The sequence below is a fragment of the Artemia franciscana genome, chromosome 3, assembly GCF_032884065.1.
Source record: "Artemia franciscana chromosome 3, ASM3288406v1, whole genome shotgun sequence".
NCBI classification, from domain to species: domain Eukaryota; kingdom Metazoa; phylum Arthropoda; class Branchiopoda; order Anostraca; family Artemiidae; genus Artemia; species Artemia franciscana.
The window spans coordinates 48,411,657-48,430,929 of record NC_088865.1 but is presented as its reverse complement, the minus strand read 5'-3'; the positions used below and the strand labels follow the sequence as shown (position 1 = coordinate 48,430,929).

At 33.8% G+C, this 19,273-nt stretch overlaps 1 protein-coding gene across 5 annotated transcripts in view; it reads left to right on the top strand.

Moving 5' to 3' along the window:
- Window positions 1-18,801, top strand: part of LOC136025350 (aromatic-L-amino-acid decarboxylase-like) — a 76,820-nt gene extending 58,019 nt beyond the window's left edge. For 3 of the 5 annotated variants that reach the window (XM_065701282.1, XM_065701286.1, XM_065701285.1), the window contains 3 exons: window positions 1,765-1,973; window positions 10,627-10,827; window positions 17,614-18,801. In XM_065701282.1, the coding sequence (XP_065557354.1) occupies window positions 1,765-1,973; window positions 10,627-10,827; window positions 17,614-17,787 (584 nt within the window). In that variant the 3' untranslated portion in view covers window positions 17,788-18,801. The remainder of the gene's footprint in view (window positions 1-1,764; window positions 1,974-10,626; window positions 10,828-17,613) is intronic. The other 2 variants (XM_065701284.1, XM_065701283.1) reach the window with 1 other exon arrangement.
- The last annotated feature ends 472 nt before the right edge of the window (window positions 18,802-19,273 follow it).

The following is a 19,273-nucleotide window of genomic DNA, read 5'->3' as shown; positions in this document are numbered from 1 at the left end:
GGAAAATCTGGCCGAAAGTTTCGACCCGTCAACCCCAGCCCCCCTTTAACGTTGTCCGATCGGGCTGAAATTCACAAGTTAAGGTCCCCTAGGGCCCAGGAGCTTATCCGCGAAATTTCAGCTCGATCCGATAACTCCTTCCCTGTTTTCCAGAAACCACGCATTAGCTACTTAATTAACGCTTTTCTCTCCATAAGAGCCCATGTTAATTTGAAATTTTTAAAAGTTATTGAGAAGTTATATTTACACACATGTAAGTGATTAGCTCAGTCGGTAGAGCGTGGGACTTTAAATCCTCTGGTCAAGGGTTCAAGTCCCTTACGGGCGGTTTTTTTTAACAACATCAAAATAAAAGTGTATAATTTTGATAACACCTGGACAGCTTATCAATTGAGAGATAACAGAATATTAGCTTCTTATGAGCAAAAGAAACATTTCGGTCATTCTATATATTTTTTTTCTATTTTATACAATGATTTAAAAGCGGGGGGGGGGGGGCGGCAGCCACCCAAGTTCCTCTCCTAATTCCTGTACGAGGAGTACAGGAATTATCAAATTACATCCACCATGGATTGTAGAAAAACGTACAGAAATAATATGAAAAAAACTTCGTTTTCTTAAAGAGTTAAAGAGGCTGCGTCCCAAAGTCGAACCTTAAAACGTACAGGAATTAGAAGAGGCAGTTGGGGGGCTGCCGCCGCCCAAACCCCCAGCTTTTAAAGACTCTTTTGTACAGGTTTTTTATTTTTTTGCTAACCCCCCGCTCTTGGCTTCGGAAAGGCCCTCTTTTAATTAACAAAAAATTGAAATGAATGAATAATGGAATAACTTCGAAAAATGTTAAACACAAGAGGACAGGAGAACCATTGCGCCGAAACTAGTAATTAGTAACAATGAAGTCCCCCCACAAAAAAAAACCTGGACAAAAGAGTCTTTAAAAGCTGGGGGTTTGGGGGGCGGCAGCCCCCAACTGTCTCTTCTAATTCCTGTACGTTTTAAGGTTCGACTTTGGGACGCAGCCTCTTTAACTCTTTAAGAAAACGAAGTTTTTTTCATATTATTCCTTTAAAAGGGAATTTGCCAGAGTTCATATGCGACATTGTTTTATTTGTCTTACTTCCTCGTTAGCGGCTCTATTTTACATGTGGAGATGTTCTGGGAGAAATTTTTTGTTGAGTTATTTTTCTCTGGGGTATTTTTGCGTGCGGGGGATTTTCCTCGGGAGAACTTTGCCTAAGGAAAATTATCCATGTGAATATAACTGGGGAAAAACTTTCCATTGATGGGTATGCCCTGGAAAAATTTTCTTTATGGGGGATTTCTACCATCACATGAAAATGATCAGAAATTAAGTAAGAAAAAAGCCTTTTTTTCAAATGAAGCATGCTAAGGAATTTTTTTTTAAACGGAATCATTGGCAAGAAGTTTTCTGGGGAGAATCTGCAGTGAAAATGGATATGTCCAACCGTATCTCAGTATCATCACCATTTGTTTCCATTTTCCTACACTTTAACACCTTCACCATGTTTATTTTCTTGTCACATTTTGTTACGGGTTGGTTAGAATCAACAAGCATTTTTCATAATTCACGAGGTGTTTTGGAAAATTAAATTTTGTTACTAAGCGCAGTTTACTGAACTTAAACTATTAAGAAAAAATAATTAACCCTGCAACTTATTTAGAGATCCCCTGATACAGTTTTTTATATAAAATTTATTAAAAAGCTTTAAAGCTAAATAGTGAAACAACCATTTTACTTTTTAGGGTCAGCGTTCATATGTCCTGAATATAGACACCATTTAAATGGAATAAACCTTGCCGATTCTTTCAATTTCAATCCCCATAAATGGCTGATGGTGCATTTTGACTGTTCCGCTCTTTGGCTAAAAAATTCAAAGGATTTAGTGGATGCTTTCAATATCGATCCCGTCTATCTGAGGCATGACAAACAAAGCAAAACACTTGACTACAGAGTAAGTATCAAGAATAAACAACGGAAAATAAACTACTCGTCCGTTTTGTATTTATATATATATATATATATATATATATATATATATATATATATATATATATATATATATATATATATATATATATATAAGGATACGGCATTAGACTTTACAGTCCCTACCGGCGGTGCTGATCTCCGTTTCTTGGCCTTTCAGCCAGGAGGTGCAATGGGGGGTTGGGGGCCAGCCATCCTGTGCTTTCGCACACCCTTCCTGTTTACCTTCCCCAGATTTCTCCAGGTACCCATTTAGAGCTGTGTCGACTCTGGCTAAGCTTACAAAGTCACGCCACTGACCCCCGTCCCAAACTGAAGAATTGGGTACACTGGTATTCGAACCCGCGTCCTCTCAGACAAAGGATCCCGAATCCAGCGCACCAACCAACTATATATATATATATCAGCCAGGAGGTCCGTTTTATATATATATATATATATATATATATATATATATATATATATATATATATATATATATATATATATATATATATATATATATATATATATATATATATATATATATATATATATATATATATATATATATATATATATATATATATATATATATATATATATATATATGTATATATATATATATATATATATATATATATATATATATATATATATATATGTATATATATATATATATATATATATATATATATGTATATATATATATATGTATATATATACATATATATATATATATATATATATATATATATATATATATATATATATATATATATATATATATATATATATATATATATATATATATATTTGTAATGTGTTTTTTGCAATGTGTTTGTAAAGGTTTTTTGCAATGTGTTAATATTTGTGATTTGGTAAAATTTATAATATTTAGTTTACCTATTGTTGCTAAAGGGAGGGATATATTAACAGGATAAGCTTGTTTTGGTTTTACTTGGTTGTTTTACATTTGCTGTTTTTTTTTTTTCATAGGCATGTATTTTGGGGGTGATACCTGACGCGGGGATGCCATGGGTATTCTGTGGTAGCCACAACACTGTGCTGGGTAGAGAATTTAGAGTGGCGAAACCCTATATAGGCCAGTGTATTCTCCTGATGAGCCCTTATGTTGGGTGTTGCCTCTGAATTATTTGTCTATATTATTTTTTCTATTGTTCGGTAAATGACGACTTATACTTATTGACGACATGACTGCCTGTCCATGGATTATTCTTTATGGTTGATTGTGTGTGGCTATGCTGTTTGACCTATGTGATTGTATGGATGAGTAGGGTTAAGGCCTCATTCAAGTGCTGGTCTATATTAATCACTAATTTAGGAAAACAGTCTTCCTTTTCTCCTTCTGTCTCTTTTTTTTTTTTTTTTTTTTTTTTTTTTTTTTTTTTTTTTTTTTTTTTTTTTTTTTTTTTTTTTTTTTTTTTTTGTGTTTGTGCTGTAGCATTGGTGATTTCTCTTTTCATGATATATATATATATATATATATATGTATATATATATATATATATATATATATATATATGTATATATATACACACATATATATATATATATATATATATATATATATATATATATATATATATATATATATATATATATATATATATATATATATATACTTATATATTATATTATATATTATATATATATACATTATACTTATATATTATATATTATATATTTATGCTTCTATATGCTGTTCATCCTACTGCTTAGTGAGAAAGATTTCCGAATGATATCCAAAATAATTTGTTTATGACACGTAAAAAACGAACATGGCCAAGTAAGAAACTTGACACAGTAAGAAACAATAAGAAACATTTGTGTAACACGTGAAAAACGAACATGGCCAAGTAAGAAACAAACAGTAGACAACCTGGTGAAAGACAAACACGGCCTATAGTAATATATTTTAAGTTCGTACCAAAGAGATAAGGAAACTTGCAAGGTTTGGCAACTCAAGAAAAACTTATAAGATTTGAATCGCTGGTGATTTGACAAAGACATATAGGGAATAAAACTAATTGTGCCATTGACAATGAATGTCAGGTAACTGAGCAAACTTTTTCAGTGTGTTCTGAATAATACACAAGTACCAAAATATATTGTTATTATTATAATGGTACTACAACAACAAAAGAGAAAATAATGAGGACTTTTTTTCCCCAGAACAGTGAACCAACAAAACCTATTTGAATATTTCGGCCCTATATCTAAGGGCCGTCCTCAGCAAAGAAAAAATAAAAAACAATAAAACACTTACAATAAAAGTTCTCAGTTAAAAATCCATTTGTTTTTATATTAAAATAGCCTTGGCATCATTACTTCTTAACGAAAAGTTCAGCCAAGACTGTCTGATAAAAGCTAAAATTTTGCAAGATAAAAAAGTTCATTCATTTCACTAACTGTATTTATTAAAAATTGGAATGATTTCTTATTGCGATATTTGCCTTCTCTGCAGCTAATCTGATAGTTCTTTTGATATTGGGCTTGTTTTTGTTCGTTCTTATTTTTGTTTTATTTTGAATTAGATTATTTTCTATAATTAATTTTGTGTACGTAGGGTTGACTGTGTATTGACCCAAGTCTCTATTTAGGGATGTGTTATTATTTAAGTTCGTTTGACTTCGATTGCCTCACGGACAGTTTGTTTGATTCCCAGGTCATTGCTAATTAGAATTATTTCGTCAAATAGAACATAATGGTCTGGATTTTCAAAAATATGATTACTTAAAGCTGAATCGAAAGATATGGATTCAGCCCTTAGATATATTCGGCCGTTAGATATAGGGCCGAAATATTCAAATAGTTTTTGTTGGTTCGCTGTCTTGGGAAAAAAGTCCTCATTATTCTCTCTTTTGTTGTTGTATTATGGAAAGGCAGTGTGGTCTTCGTCATTATTTACGTCACGCTTATGGGGAGCATTTGACCAAAGATATTTTTCATTTTATTAGTTTAGGGAAAAAACACGCGAACATTATTAATCAGCAAACGTTTCTGGAATCCTGCAGAAGGAATAAAATTATTCCTAAATCCTTAAGGCATAAATTTCACTTAAATACTTTACGAGAGTAACAGTTCACACATAAACTACAGCTAAAAACGTTGAGTCATATTATTAAGGACAAAAAACACAGAAGACATATAATTTCCTCAGAACGAAAATCATTCGAAAATTTTCTGTCACAGAGCTTGTCCACTGATGATTTTTTGCAGATTGTTAGGATGGAAAGGAATTTATTCCACCATGATTTCCGTGTGTCACAAGAGAGACTCACTAATAAGTTTACGAGGTTGAAATATGAGTCTCAAGTGGACAACCCAGTTTACAACCCTAAGATAAGTCCTGGACCTGCGATTGTAAATATTTCATCTAAAAAGCTTAGCTATGTTGAAGAAAAAGTCCTAGAACAAGGGCCAAAATTTTCGTTTTTACCGAAACAAGTTCCAGTTGCAGACGTGGTAGCATCTTTAGAATCCTCTCTCCACAAATGTAGTGCTCTTGTTTCAAACCCGGATACAGTTAGATCTTATGTAATTAACACTCTTTACAACACCTCATTAAAACTTCCTAATTCTCTCAATAACGCAATGGAAAAATCATATGACACAAAATTTTTGAACAAACTCCGTAAGGATTGCTCAATAATAATCACTAAAGCCGATAAAAGCAACTCCATAGTAATTATGAATAAAACTGATTATGATGGTAAAATTCAGTCACATTTAAATGATACAACCACTTATGTTAAATCAACCCATGACCAGACTGATCAATTTGCTCAAAAAGTGATAAAAGAATTAAAAACCTTGAAAGAAAATGGCAGAATCACTCCACAGTTATACAATAAATTCCTCCCTCGTGGTGTTTTTTGCTCAAAGTTTTATGGATTACCAAAAATGCACAAACAAGGCATTCCTGTAAGACCCATTGTAGCTAGTACAAAATCACCTGCCTCAAACATTGGAAAATGGTTATGCACTGCATTTAAACCATTGCTTCACTCCCAAAAATCTTATATAAAAAATTCAGTTGATCTTGTAGAAAAATTGAAACAAATAGACATTTCTGAGAATTCCATATTAAGCAGCTTTGACATAGTTTCTTATGTATACTAGTATTGATGTTTCAAAATCTGAACAATTATTACAAAATAAACTGGAAAACAATTACCATCTAATTGAAGAGTCAGCAATAGGTCTAGACATTGATGTTCTCATGTATTTGGTTAAATTATGTAACAAATATCCCATGAACTTCCAGTTTCGAGATTCATATTACAAAGAGGTAAGGGGCCTTCCTATGGGAGCACCTCTATCAGGCCTACTCGCAAATATTTTCGTCGATAATCTTGAAAATTGGGCCCTAGATTCGTATTTTCTTAATCATGTGTTTTGGGGACGTTTCATGGACGACGTAATTTCAGTTTGGAATTATGGTGAAAGTGAACTTAAAGGTTTTCTAGAACATTTAAATACACACGATAGAAACCTGCAATTCACTCTAGAGACCGAAAGAGATGGAAAAATACCTTTTTTAGATGTATTGATAATACGCAGTGTGAATAAACTTGAATTTACGGTTTACAGAAAACCTACGCATAATAATAGATATCTTCACTTCAAATCTAACCATCCTCCACAGGTTAAAAGAGGTGTGGTAATATCTCTTGTGGATAGAGTACTTAATATCTGTTCAGAGCCATATGTTAAAAAAGAATTAAATTTTATTACAAATAGGTTTTGTTGGTTCACTGTCTTGGGAAAAAAGTCCTCATTATTCTCTCTTTTGTTGTTGTATTATGAAAAGGCAGTGTGATCTTCGTCATTATTTATAATGAAGGATTTCTAAGTTATCTACTTTTTTAAGGGAAAAAATTGGCTAGCGCCTCGGCTGCCCATTTAAGCCCAAAAACCATTTTTCGACCAATACTATCTTCAAAATGGTCATTTTCATAAGGCACAGCAGCTTCAGATATGCCACATTCCATTTGTAATTTTAAAAATTCCCATGAAGGTGTAGGCTTTCAATTTAAGAAGTAGTTTGATTTATTCTGTGACATTTAGTAATAAACCATGCTGAAAAAGTTGGGAAAAATTTTAAACAGAAGAAAAATGAGGATATTTCTAGCTACTTAAAAAGCAAAAATTGTGTGCAAATATTTCAGTCCGGACCACCACTCAGCCGTCCTCAGTGCAAGATAGAAAAAGTAATAAAATACCGTAAAAAAACAGCCCTTTTACAGTTGCATGGAACAGTTCCTCGGCTTATTTTCGTTCTAGTGGTTATTTATTTTACCTTTTTTTATATTAGTGGTTGTTTCTTAAGTTCTTTTAACATTTTTCTATCTTTGCGCCGAGGACGGCTAATCTGAGATCTCGTTGCAAATATTTATATTGTAATTTTGTTTTTTTCACTGTCCGGAAATATCATTGTTTTTTCTTCTGTTTGAAAATTTTTCTCAACTTCTACTGCTTAGCTAGTGGATCTTAGAAACATTTTACCGTACCGAATATTGCGTTTAGATGAAATGGAAATTTTTCACTACTCATCAAGGTATAAAGTGAAAACGATGGATTAAAGACAGAAAAACAGTAAAAAAATTACTATACATATTAATGCATAACACCGACTACAAACAAATCATCAAAGAATACCGCATCCAGAAGTGGTCGATCTTTACTACACAGGTTAGGCCAGGTCATCAACACTTGGAATTGGGTCAGCAATCAAATATTTTTTCACAAGGAAACGATTTTGAGACCAACTGGAGACCTAAAAAGGAAACTCGGCAAATTTGAAAACAATTTTCTAATTATTATCTCTGGCTTTCAAAGATTGCATAATGGAATGACTGTCGCAAAAACTATAAAACTATGATGTCACAACAACCGTTGAGCAAATATTCACAATGCGGCAGCTGACAGAAAAGACTCGAGAGTTTCAACAAAAAGCATATGTTGCCCTTGTTGATTTCAAGGCTGCTTTCGATTCTGTCGACCAGTAATCACTCTGGCTCTAACTGAAAACAACGGGACTACCAGCGAAGTACTGCAACATTATCGAGCGGCTCCACGAAGGGACTGAGAGCTGCGTGCAAGTCAATGGCAGACGCAGCTCATCTTTTGAAATCAATACTGGAGTCCGTCAGGGCTGTGCTGCTGCTCCAGAGCTATTTAATTGTGTCATCGACTACATTATGACTCGGACCATAAGCCGCCTCCAGTTTGGGTTGCATTACGGTGATAAAGTACTTTCAGACGCTGACTATGCCAATGACCTTGCTCTTGTCTCCAATTCACCGTCAAAGCTCAGAGTAGCCCTACAGATCCTTGCTGATGAAGCCTTAAAGATAGGGCTGTCGATTAATTGGCAGAAGACAAAAGTGATGTTTGTTGAGCCCCGTAACTCACCGCGTCCGACGGCAGTCATATGGGTCGGTGACAAACCAGCTGAGATTGTTGAGGAATTTACATACCTTGGCTCTATCCTCTCAAATGACGGATCAATCCACAAAGATCTAATGCACCGAATTACCAAAGCCTCGGTTGTAGTGGGAAGTTTAAGCGCCTTTTGGAGGAAACCTTCTATCAGCCGTAGGACCAAGATGCGCATATACAATGCTTTGGTGGGATCCGTGCTTCTTTACGGAGCCGAAACCTGGGCAGCCACTCAGTCTGTGCTTAGCACCGTAAATATAGCCCAAACTAAGCATCTTCGCCGCATTGAAGGACTACGCTGGCACGATTTTGTTAGCAACGAGAACCTCCGGGCGTTAACTGCTCAAACGCCCTTCTCAGTCCAGCTCGCCCAACGAACACTAAGCTGGTACGGACATCTCCTTCGCATGCCCCCCAACACTCCCGCACGAACGATTTTTGACTTTGATCCCGTGCTGCATGGCGGGAAACGCCCAAGAGGTCGTCTCCCAACCAGATGGAAGAACATGACAGGTGGCTTCTTAGCCATGGCAAATATTCAGGAGGACGTCCACATCCTTGCAAGAGACCGGTCTAAATGGACGCACCATGTAGCATCACTCTCGACGCCGGAAGTATTTCGGCAGGAGCATTAAGTCAAGTAAGTCAAGTCACAAAAACTAATAATGGATCTTTGACAATATTGAATAAAAAAAACGAAAGCAAAGCTTGAAATTAATACAAAGGGTGAGTAGAGAGTTTCCTGCACAAATGAGGGACAGTGCCCCCCACTCTTTGCGCAGTAGCTTTCTATTGCTATTTTTGAGTGGCGTCAATATAGCTACTTGGCACTTGAAATTGTTCTCGATTGCCTTCGAAGACATTTGAAACAAAAATTAATTGTTTAAACCAAATCCAAAGCGCTTGTCTTGTATTCGCCTTAGAGGCATTGTTAAAAATACTGATCTCATTGGTCTTCAATAGGTAATTTCTTGTTGAATCATTTCGGGGACGGGGGTATTCATACTTTAGCTGAAATATAAAGGGATGGGAGATGGCAGCACCCAAACTCTGATGCAGATTTTAAAATCAGGAATAAGGCTGTTTGACTCCTTGACATTTATATTGCACCGAGAAATCAACTAAGGTTTGTTTCACCAAGGGTGCCTGTACTTAGAAGTGAGTTCTAAAAACGAAGTCCCTGGGAGAATGAATATTTTGATAATGGTCATTTTATTGAAACCTGCTCCAGTTGCAATTTGAAAGTATTTCTTTTGGTTGGTATTATGGTTTGTTTAATATAGAAAAATTGCTTTAAAATAAGGAATGAGGTTTTTTGATTACCGTCAAGGATTGTTCTTATTGTATGTGCCTTTTTAAAGTGATTCCGTGGGAATATTAATCATTTGATACTGATCATTTAATCACTGATCTCTTGAAGATTTTAGTGAAGCTTTCTCCTGTTGCTACTTGAGGTGTGTTTTATCTGGCTAGCTATTTTGGATCATTCATAAGTAATGTGTGGCTGTTATTACGAGGGAAAATTGTGTTACACAGAAAATACAAAAATTTTGTTATGCTCCTCAATATTTATACGGTAAATACAAAATGAAAAGACATTTCTTAAATCAAAGGTAGTTCTGTTTGTGAATGCATTTTGCCAACAAGTTCCTAAGGACTATGACTTTATTTCTAATGTGAGCAATCGTTTAATGTCGAGACGTGTTTTATTTTGACCGTTATTTTGGTTCAATTCTAATTTACAAGCAATATTAAGGTTGTGTTGCGATTTGATATTACATTGTTAAAAAGATAAACACCAAAAACCAAGGTTGTTTATATGAAAAGCGTGTTTTAAAACACCTATTGAAACATTTGAATGTTTTTTTTAGACACAAATTCTTTGTAGGCAATGTGAAGTTACCCTTTACTTCACCTTGACATGTGTTTTCTTCGATAATTTACTTTATGTAGCTTTTAAGTCACAGTTATCATAAGCAAAAGTTTGTTTGATGCCTAGACGTTTAGATTGTACGAATCCACCTAAACTTTAGAAAAAAGGAACTTTAAAAACTAATGAAATATGGAGGGTTCTCAAATTTGCAGAAATTACACCGGTCATGTAGTTTTATTCGTCTTAATGGAAATATGTAGCCTACAAATCTAAAACTATGTTCTTTGTTCTTTTTAAGCATTGGCAAATACCCTTAGGAAGAAGGTTCCGGTCTCTAAAACTTTGGTTTGTACTAAGAATTTATGGCGCAGAAGGACTGAGAAAGCATATTAGGAAGCAATGTAACTTGGCAAAAGCTTTTTCAGATTTAGTTCATTCTGATGACAGATTTGAAATACCGGTAAAGCCACAACTTGGATTGGTGTGCTTTCGACTTAAGGTAATTTATTTTTATTTTAAATGAGTTTATCCAAATAAAATTCAAATGAATAAACTTATTCAGATACCAATGTTCAAGGTTTATTTATTAATACCATATTGGCACAACAGTTTAAATTTCCGAACGAGGGACAAACTCCACAGAGTCGGGAAAAAAAACCAATAAGACAAAGATTTAAATTAATTGTACCTCTGGTAATATACAACATATACATATATATTTTAAACCAAAATCTTTGATTTTCTATTCAAACTACCCTCAAAAATGATATACAAAACAATAGTTAACTCACCTTTCCAGACTCCTAAACCCACCAAAAAAACTCCAAATTGTATTAACTTTATTCAACTCATCAACAGAGTAATAGAGACTATATCCCCCCAAAACACACCATACAAAAGATCCTTACAGATGTATGTACAAGCACATCTACATACATATGCCAATATACACATACATATGTGTACACATACACTTACTGATTAACAAATTAAATCTTCATCAGGCACTCTTTAATATTATTTTTTAGTATTGACAGGGGAATAGATAGATTACAATTTTTACCAAACTTATTCCATGCTGTAATTAACCTATTTTTAGTGAAGTACGCAATCTATGAGATTTAATTAGCGGATGACGGACCATCCACCGCCTCCTGGACTGTCGACATGAATCCACCGCACCCTCTACCTATAACAGCTCTGATTAATAAAAATACACAGGCAATACCTTCTTACGATACCGAAAAACAAAGAGAACTGGCTGAAACATTTCAAACTGGTTAACTGGAAGGATATGAAATCTAACATACATACTCTGGGTACTTGATTTATTTGGTAGCGACACAGGAGATGGAACATATTCTTTAGCGCTCGTAATCCTTTATTCTGCTATCTCTGGTGTGGCAGTAAATGGCTCCTAAATGTATTCGAATAAAAAAGTGATCAATAGTTAAGGTAAGATTGTACTAAGCTAAAATAGACGGACCTCAATGTATTATCAGGTAAAATAAACTTCAGGTGACGCATCATTCCAACATTTCTGCTTAATTTCAACTAAAGATGGCTAAGATGGTGCTTGAATGACAGGTTTTCATCAACAGTAAATCCTAAGTAACGTACAAAGCTAACACGCTCAAAAACCTCTCAATCTCCTGCCGGCGAGTTGAATGACTTAATTAAATTCAACTTACCAAACATCCTAGGTGGGATTCTGGAGCAGTGAGTGAAGAAGATAGTTGATATGATAGATATATCATCAACGGGTGGTTATCAGTATCATACTGTGTTCCTAAAAAAGCAAGAAAATATACGCCAAAAATGAGCCTTTAGTAATGCAAAAAATAAGGAAGAAAAAACCTAGAAGTCAAACACAAAAGAAACAAATATTGATAAAAGGAACAATGCAAGGACAGCAAACACTCGCCAATCCCGGAATTTTAGAACATTCATCAACTACACCCCCTTTATGAGGGAAAAGACTTATGAAGAAAAAAAGAGATTAATACAAAGAAAAGTTACACAAGAAAGAACCAGAAGAGCTTCCACAGGCGATGCATTCTGCATCTTCATTCAATTGCCATGGCATTTCGCAAGTGGAGATATAACTACACGTATTCATATCAGCTTACTGAGACTAACTTATCAAACATACTATACATCACTCATCATCAATATTGAACCAAGCATCACGCTCGTTTTTTTTTGCCTGGAGTCTTAATTCAGTCCATTTATGTCGCAGACAAACGAACTTATAAGTTTTCGAGTCCTTGATTGTTTTCATTTTATTTAAAAGTTCAGCTCTTATGGCTTTAAAAGCCGGAGGTAGATCAGTACATATTCTCATGTCCGAACCTTTCAGTTTGCCGAAGGATTTTAAAACTGTGTGTACATCGTGCTCTGATGCAAACGACATCTGCCTAGAAACACTGTTTGGTTTGTGGTTAACCCTGTATGACCGAGAAAGTACAATATTCTCCAATACTGAACGTTTACTTTCAATTTAGATATTTCACTTCCCGTTCGAGAGTCTCTTTTCGTCGTTATCTTTCCAGACCGTGTAATACAAGGTTAAGTCGACTATCTCTAACTTCCAGCTGTAGAATCCTTATATCCCCTGGGCCCACTTCTAGGCTTTGCTCACCCAGTTTAATCCGAAGTTCGGCAATTTTATCGTCTTTTCGAGAGAGTTGAGTGCATAGCGACTGGATCTCGCTAGTCAGACATGGACTTGGCTGAAAGGGATTGATTAGAAATCAAAACTGACTGGAATATTGCCTCTCTTTTTGCCATCAGCTCCTTGACAGCTTGGTCTAGCATTCTAGCATCAATCATCATGTTTAAAAGCAATAATCTTGCAATATACCGCATGCAAAGTAATTCTTAATGCATGAGACGAAAACTTACTAGCAAGGGTAATCATATCTCAATTTTGTGTAGATATACGGTTCGAAAAAAAAAATTCACTTTTTAATAATACACTCTAGTCGTAATTGATTTATTAAATGAACTTACTTATAAATATCATAGGCAGCGTGATGGTGCTGCCTAAGTAAAGAGCGATGTAGAAACAATATATTTATTTATTTATTTTAAACCAGGGCGTTTCGTATCGAAGGAAATGTCATAGAAACTTCAAAAAGGGGTCTTTCGATTGAAAATTGAAAGGGCTAGTTGGAAATTGGAAATAGCGAAATAGCCCCGTAAAACTATGAAAAGGTAGCTGTAGTTCAATAAGTTGTCTCCCGAGCATGTCTATGCTTATTTATACCTTTAGCGTTGATCATTCTGCTTGTAACTCCTTCATAGGATAATCTTTCACACTCACACTCAAGCTCATACACGCTCATACTCAAATTCATACTTAATTGCTCAAGAGGTGCTACTTAATTAATCTGGGCTAATCTAAATTGTTAGCAGGTAGCTAAGAATTTAGTAGGGTGACGGATCAATTTTTAGACAACCATAAATAGGGTAGATATTTGCTCTTTAGAAAAAAAAATATTTCTAGACTAGTTTCTAAAGAATTTTTTTTTAATCATTTCACCTGCAGTTAATCAGCTGCATTTCCTTTTTCTAATTATTTGATTGTTTTTATCCTTATGAGCAGGGATTTGCTCTCTTTTACTCTACGATCTTTTTATCTGGATTGGGCTCTAGTAAGATTGGATAATTGCTTTAGAATTTATTTTTCTCATACGGTATTAATACAAAAATCTTAGGAGATAAAGTATTAGTTGCGCCTCTGGGTCCAACGAGCTAAGGCATGTTGAGGTAAACTATGACTAATCTTTCAGCAGTTAAGCTTTCCCTTATCCCTAAAAGTAGCCAGAGGCAGTGATGATAAATTATGAATTTAAAGGAAGAGTTATGGAACTTACTGACAATATTTTGCAAATCTTATCCAGATATATTGAGTTTTGTTACAGCATAGTAGCCTTGAATAAACAATTACTTTTCGGATCTAGATATTTTAATATTTCGGAAGAAGAAATTGAAAAATGGAAATGGAAATTTCAGGAATTAACCCGATCATTTCCCCTGAAAGTCTATAAGAATTTTATTTACCTAGGTTAAGATAGCTACAGTATTTCCTGGTTAAATTGTAGCTTTGTCCAAAAATTGATTGATTACTTTAATGTCTGGCCGTCTACTAAAAAATGGAATAAATTCACCCACACTGACATAAATAGTACTTCTAGAGCGACTTAGCCTATCAAATCGAGTTGTATACTCTTGGTTTTCCATAATCAGCTTGTATAGCAAAGGAGAACTCCATGTTTCTCATGCTTCCATGTTTCTCAGGGCCAAATCTATTAGGGCTAAGTTCCTCATGCTTTCATTCTATGAAAAACAAAATTACAAACAGATTTTCTGAATCAGAGCGCTCTGACACACTCTATTTTTGGGATTCATCAACCAAATAGCTAAACGGTCGGGGATTATTTAAAAATTACCTTGAGAGTGGTGAAACGAAACAAAAAATAAAATCAATAACAAGAAAATCGGACAGAGAGGCTTACAGTTTATCTACAATTAACTTCCAATCAAGAGCAATGAGCGCTCAGTGAATTCTAGGTTCGTTTTTATTTATCTCAAGACTAGCGTCAAACTAATCCATAAATTAATCAACAAAACCATCCACAAAACCATGGTAATCAAAGGTACATAGCTTAGTTATTTTAGAATATTTAATAGCTTTCGGCACAGAAATTAGCCTAAGATATTAATGAATAATTTATGCTAAGATACATTTAAATTAAAATGGTTTAAATTTTTTTTGTCACTAATCGAATTTCAGCTCATTTTCAACATTTTATTCGCACTTTTTAACGGTTGTTATGGTATAATTGAGTATGTGATATCTGCACCAATTTTAATATATTATTATACTTTACCAAGAAATATGAAAGTTTAAATCAGACTTGAAAAAGTAAATTATATTAAGATTATAATCAACTAAATAGCTACTCCTTTCATTTGGTTTCGATCCTTTTCAAGTCTTCAAATTTTTCATTTAAATCGCATGATTTTATACATACAACTTTTACAAAAGAATAATATTGATATTATAAAAAGATTTATGAATCAATTTTAGCATTTAAATTATAAATAATGCTTTGTCCCCAACTACAGGAGCTATAAAAATGTAAATGTACAAATTAAAGAAAATTAAATGTAAACTACAAATTTTTTTAAATTGATCTTCACCTCTTCCAAATTATAAGAAAATTTATTCCAAATGCGAAGGTATATAAGAAAATTTATTCCAATACCTTCATGCGAAGGTATTGGATTTAATTCAACCAATCAAGTTGAAACAAAATATTGAAGGAGTTTACTACAATTTTTTTTATCCATGCATACAGAGGTTACAATGTGTCAATCTTGTCTAAAGCTTCTGCGCAAACATCTTTCCTGATTATCAGGACAAAATACAAATCATGGATGTCATGTAACAAATTGGGCACGTAAATTTTAAGTATGTTTTCCTGTATTATCCAGAAGTAAAACTTAAATGCAAACAGTAAAAAAAGTTAAAATAAAGAAGATCTGTGATATTTATAGAATTTTTCCATCTGTCTGGAATTTTTTGAAAATAATATTGGGGCTTTAGTCCTATTGAATGTGAGTAAAGTAAGTATGACAGTTTTGCACACACTTCCGTCTAACCTACCCCAGATTTCTATAGGCACCCATTTAAAGGTGGGTAGACTCTGGTTGATCTTACAGATTCTCGCCACCGACTCCTATTCCGAACCAAATAACCGGCCACGTCAGAAATCAAACCCATGCTCCTCAGACAAAGGATTCCCAACCCAGTGCGCCAACCTCTTAGCCAGGATGTTCCTATTGAATGACGGAACTATTGTTGAGATGTGGCAATATTTTTCTAAATAAGAAAAATTTTGAAGCAGTTGAAACTTTACCTATATATTACTTTTGTCCATAAAATTTGACAACATGTCTATATTAATTTCTCTTAGCCGAATAGAAGCCCAGAATGGTCAACATGGCTTTCTCTCACTTCTTTTGGGAAGTACAAGTAAGCTCTTCTGACTAGGATATTTTAGACCAGATTATATTCACATAGACAGTAAAATCTTTCAACTAAGTAAGTCTAATTGATATGTACCATCAACTTATAGAATAAAAGAGAAAATAATTTCTGAAAGCCTGGAAAACCAGTCTTTAAAAACCTAGTTTTGATCTTTATCTGAACAGAAAAGAAATAGTGGTAGAACAAAAACAACGACAACTAAAAGTTCACCTGAACGATCTTTGTCTTTTTGGAAAGTCAAGGTCAAACTTGCGCACTTTTCTCAATAACATATAACATATGCTATGTTTAAACAATGGACAAATTGCATAGCTTATAACCCTTGCCCAAAGGGCTTAGGGGTGGGATTTTATTTCTGACGTGGGATAAACAAAAGGCCTTGGTCAGACTTGGTAATCACCGGACCTTTCAACTATGCTGAAAAAATTAATTGCTCGAAATTTTGATCAGATGTGTTTGGGTATATGATAGACATGGGGGGTCTGATAGCCCTCCAATTAGTTTTGACTCCTAAAAAGAACACTATAACGTTCAATTTACAATCGAATGAGGTCATTTCAAAATTTTGACAACTCCTTCTGTACAAAAAGGCCTTGGTCAGAAAAACAATAATACACTGTAAGTACTTTGCTTAAAATAATCTTTCCTTACCTTAAAATTAATCTTAAAATCTTAATTAGTGCAAAAATAATCTTCCTAATAATAACATTCCGTTGTCATAATTATAAAACTGATTTTGTTTCATTTACGCCAAGAAATAACATTTTGGATAGATTAAAATATTTTACCCTGTTGAGAATGAGGTAATAATTTTCAGATCATTAAATATCAAAAATAGTATTTGTCAAATATTTAGTGTTTCACTGACCTGATAAACAAATATAGTTCTGTCCATAAGTCCTGGGATTCAGATTAAATTAAAGTCTCTCATAGTTTTGAAGGATCGTGAAAAATGACTAAACTCCTTCAGGCCTTAATATATAAATGCTAAGGATATTAAACGGTAATATCGCTGTTTGGAGAAAAAAAAGGCAAAATTTTTGTTGCTTTTTGATGATGGACAAAATGTTCAAAATCAGTTTGTTTCAAATCAAATGCTATTATAGTGTTTGAACTTAATAGTTGACTGTTTAACAAATTTATCAATAGTCATATGGTTAAAAATAATAGTTAGTAGATTCCCGAGAAAAAGCTTAAATCTTGAATAAAAGCAAAATTTGCTTACAGGGTGACAACGAGCTTTCAAAGGAGCTACTGAAAAGAATAAATGAGAGGAAGAAGATACATTTAGTGCCATCTGTTTTGAGAGGAATTTATGTCATTCGTTTCGCCGTATGTTCAAGACTTACAGAAATAGAACACGTGAAATTCGCTTGGAATGAAATAAGAGAGTGTGTTTAGGATTTCAGAGTAAAGAGGGACAGGGAGAGATTGATTGGAAGACACATTTCTTTAAGAGGATAAAAATGGCAAATAGGTATATGTATCACCTCGTCACTGCAAGCGAGAGAATAGTAAAATGGTCTCTATTTTAGTGACATACAATTATCAAAGCTCACGAGTCTGATTCATTGATATCCATTATGGATGATATGATCATTTATACCCGTATAAGTTATAGTTAGAATTAAAGTGAAACAAATCCTAAGTCAATTTTTAGTTGTTTTTTTTACAGTTAAGACCTAAACAGTTTTTAGTTAATTCTGTAATGTAAGATTTTTCCTAAGATTCTACCAGAAGTGTTATTTGGCGAGAATCCGTCATGTTTTCAATTTAAATTGCTATTACAATTAATTTATTATTTACATTAAAAAGCGGAAGAGGCTTAAATTATGAACACTATGATATTATTGTTTAAAAATCTAGCGTGGAGTTCAGTATTAAAACTTTTACCTGAGATAAGTGCATGGTAGAATTTGATAATTTATTTTTCCTATGCCAACTGACAGATGAAATGTGTGGAAAATGAATTTTCAATAACGAATCGATTAAAATGGAAGATATATGATTGATGAAAGATCAAGATGATTAATCCTCAAATCAAGGCTGATGAGCTTCATAGGCAGAGAGAGGCTTTTTCAACTTTCTTTCCCCTCTCTCTTCCTTTCTATCTCTCTATCCATTTGTCTCTGTCTCGGTCTTTCTCTCTTTCCCTCTCTCTTTCTGGTTCTCTCTCTATCCATTTCCCCCTTTCTTATATCTTCCTTCCTTTTTCTTTCTGTCTCTCTTTGACTCATTATCCCTTTCCTTTCCTCTTTCTCCTCCAACCTCTCTCTCTCTCTCTCTCTCCCTCTCTTTTTCTCTCTTTTAGGGAGCAAAGATACATTCCTAGTAAGGTAGCGTATATAAATGATGTTTGATGTTTCGTTTGATTTTGTTTTTTGCCTTTAAAATAAATCTATTTTAAACGGTCTTTTCTACGTAATTCTGATAAACATTTACAACGAAATGGTGCAGTGATTTCTCATTTATTTTTTCAATATTGGCTTTTTGTTAGGAATGTTTACTTTTAATCGATATATTTTCTGATATACTAAAAAATCGTTTCAGCGGATTGTTGGTAAAATATAAAAATTAATGGAGCGTTTTCTATGCAACGTTTCTTCATTTTACCCTTAAAGGTTAACCATTTTGACATATATTCGTAACACAAAAATAAACTTTTTTGCCGTCAATGTCTTTCAGCAAAAATGATATTCTGACAATCAGACATACATTTAAAATTTTGTCTTTAACCTAAAGAGCTTCGGATCTGCGAAAGAAAAATATTTCAGTCTGGAAAGAGACACATTTTTCTGATCAAAGAAGCAACTGAAGAAACTGAGTTAAATTTAAGTTCTCAGTTTATTTCATATATCCAAATCTATATAGGGTATAATAGAGTATT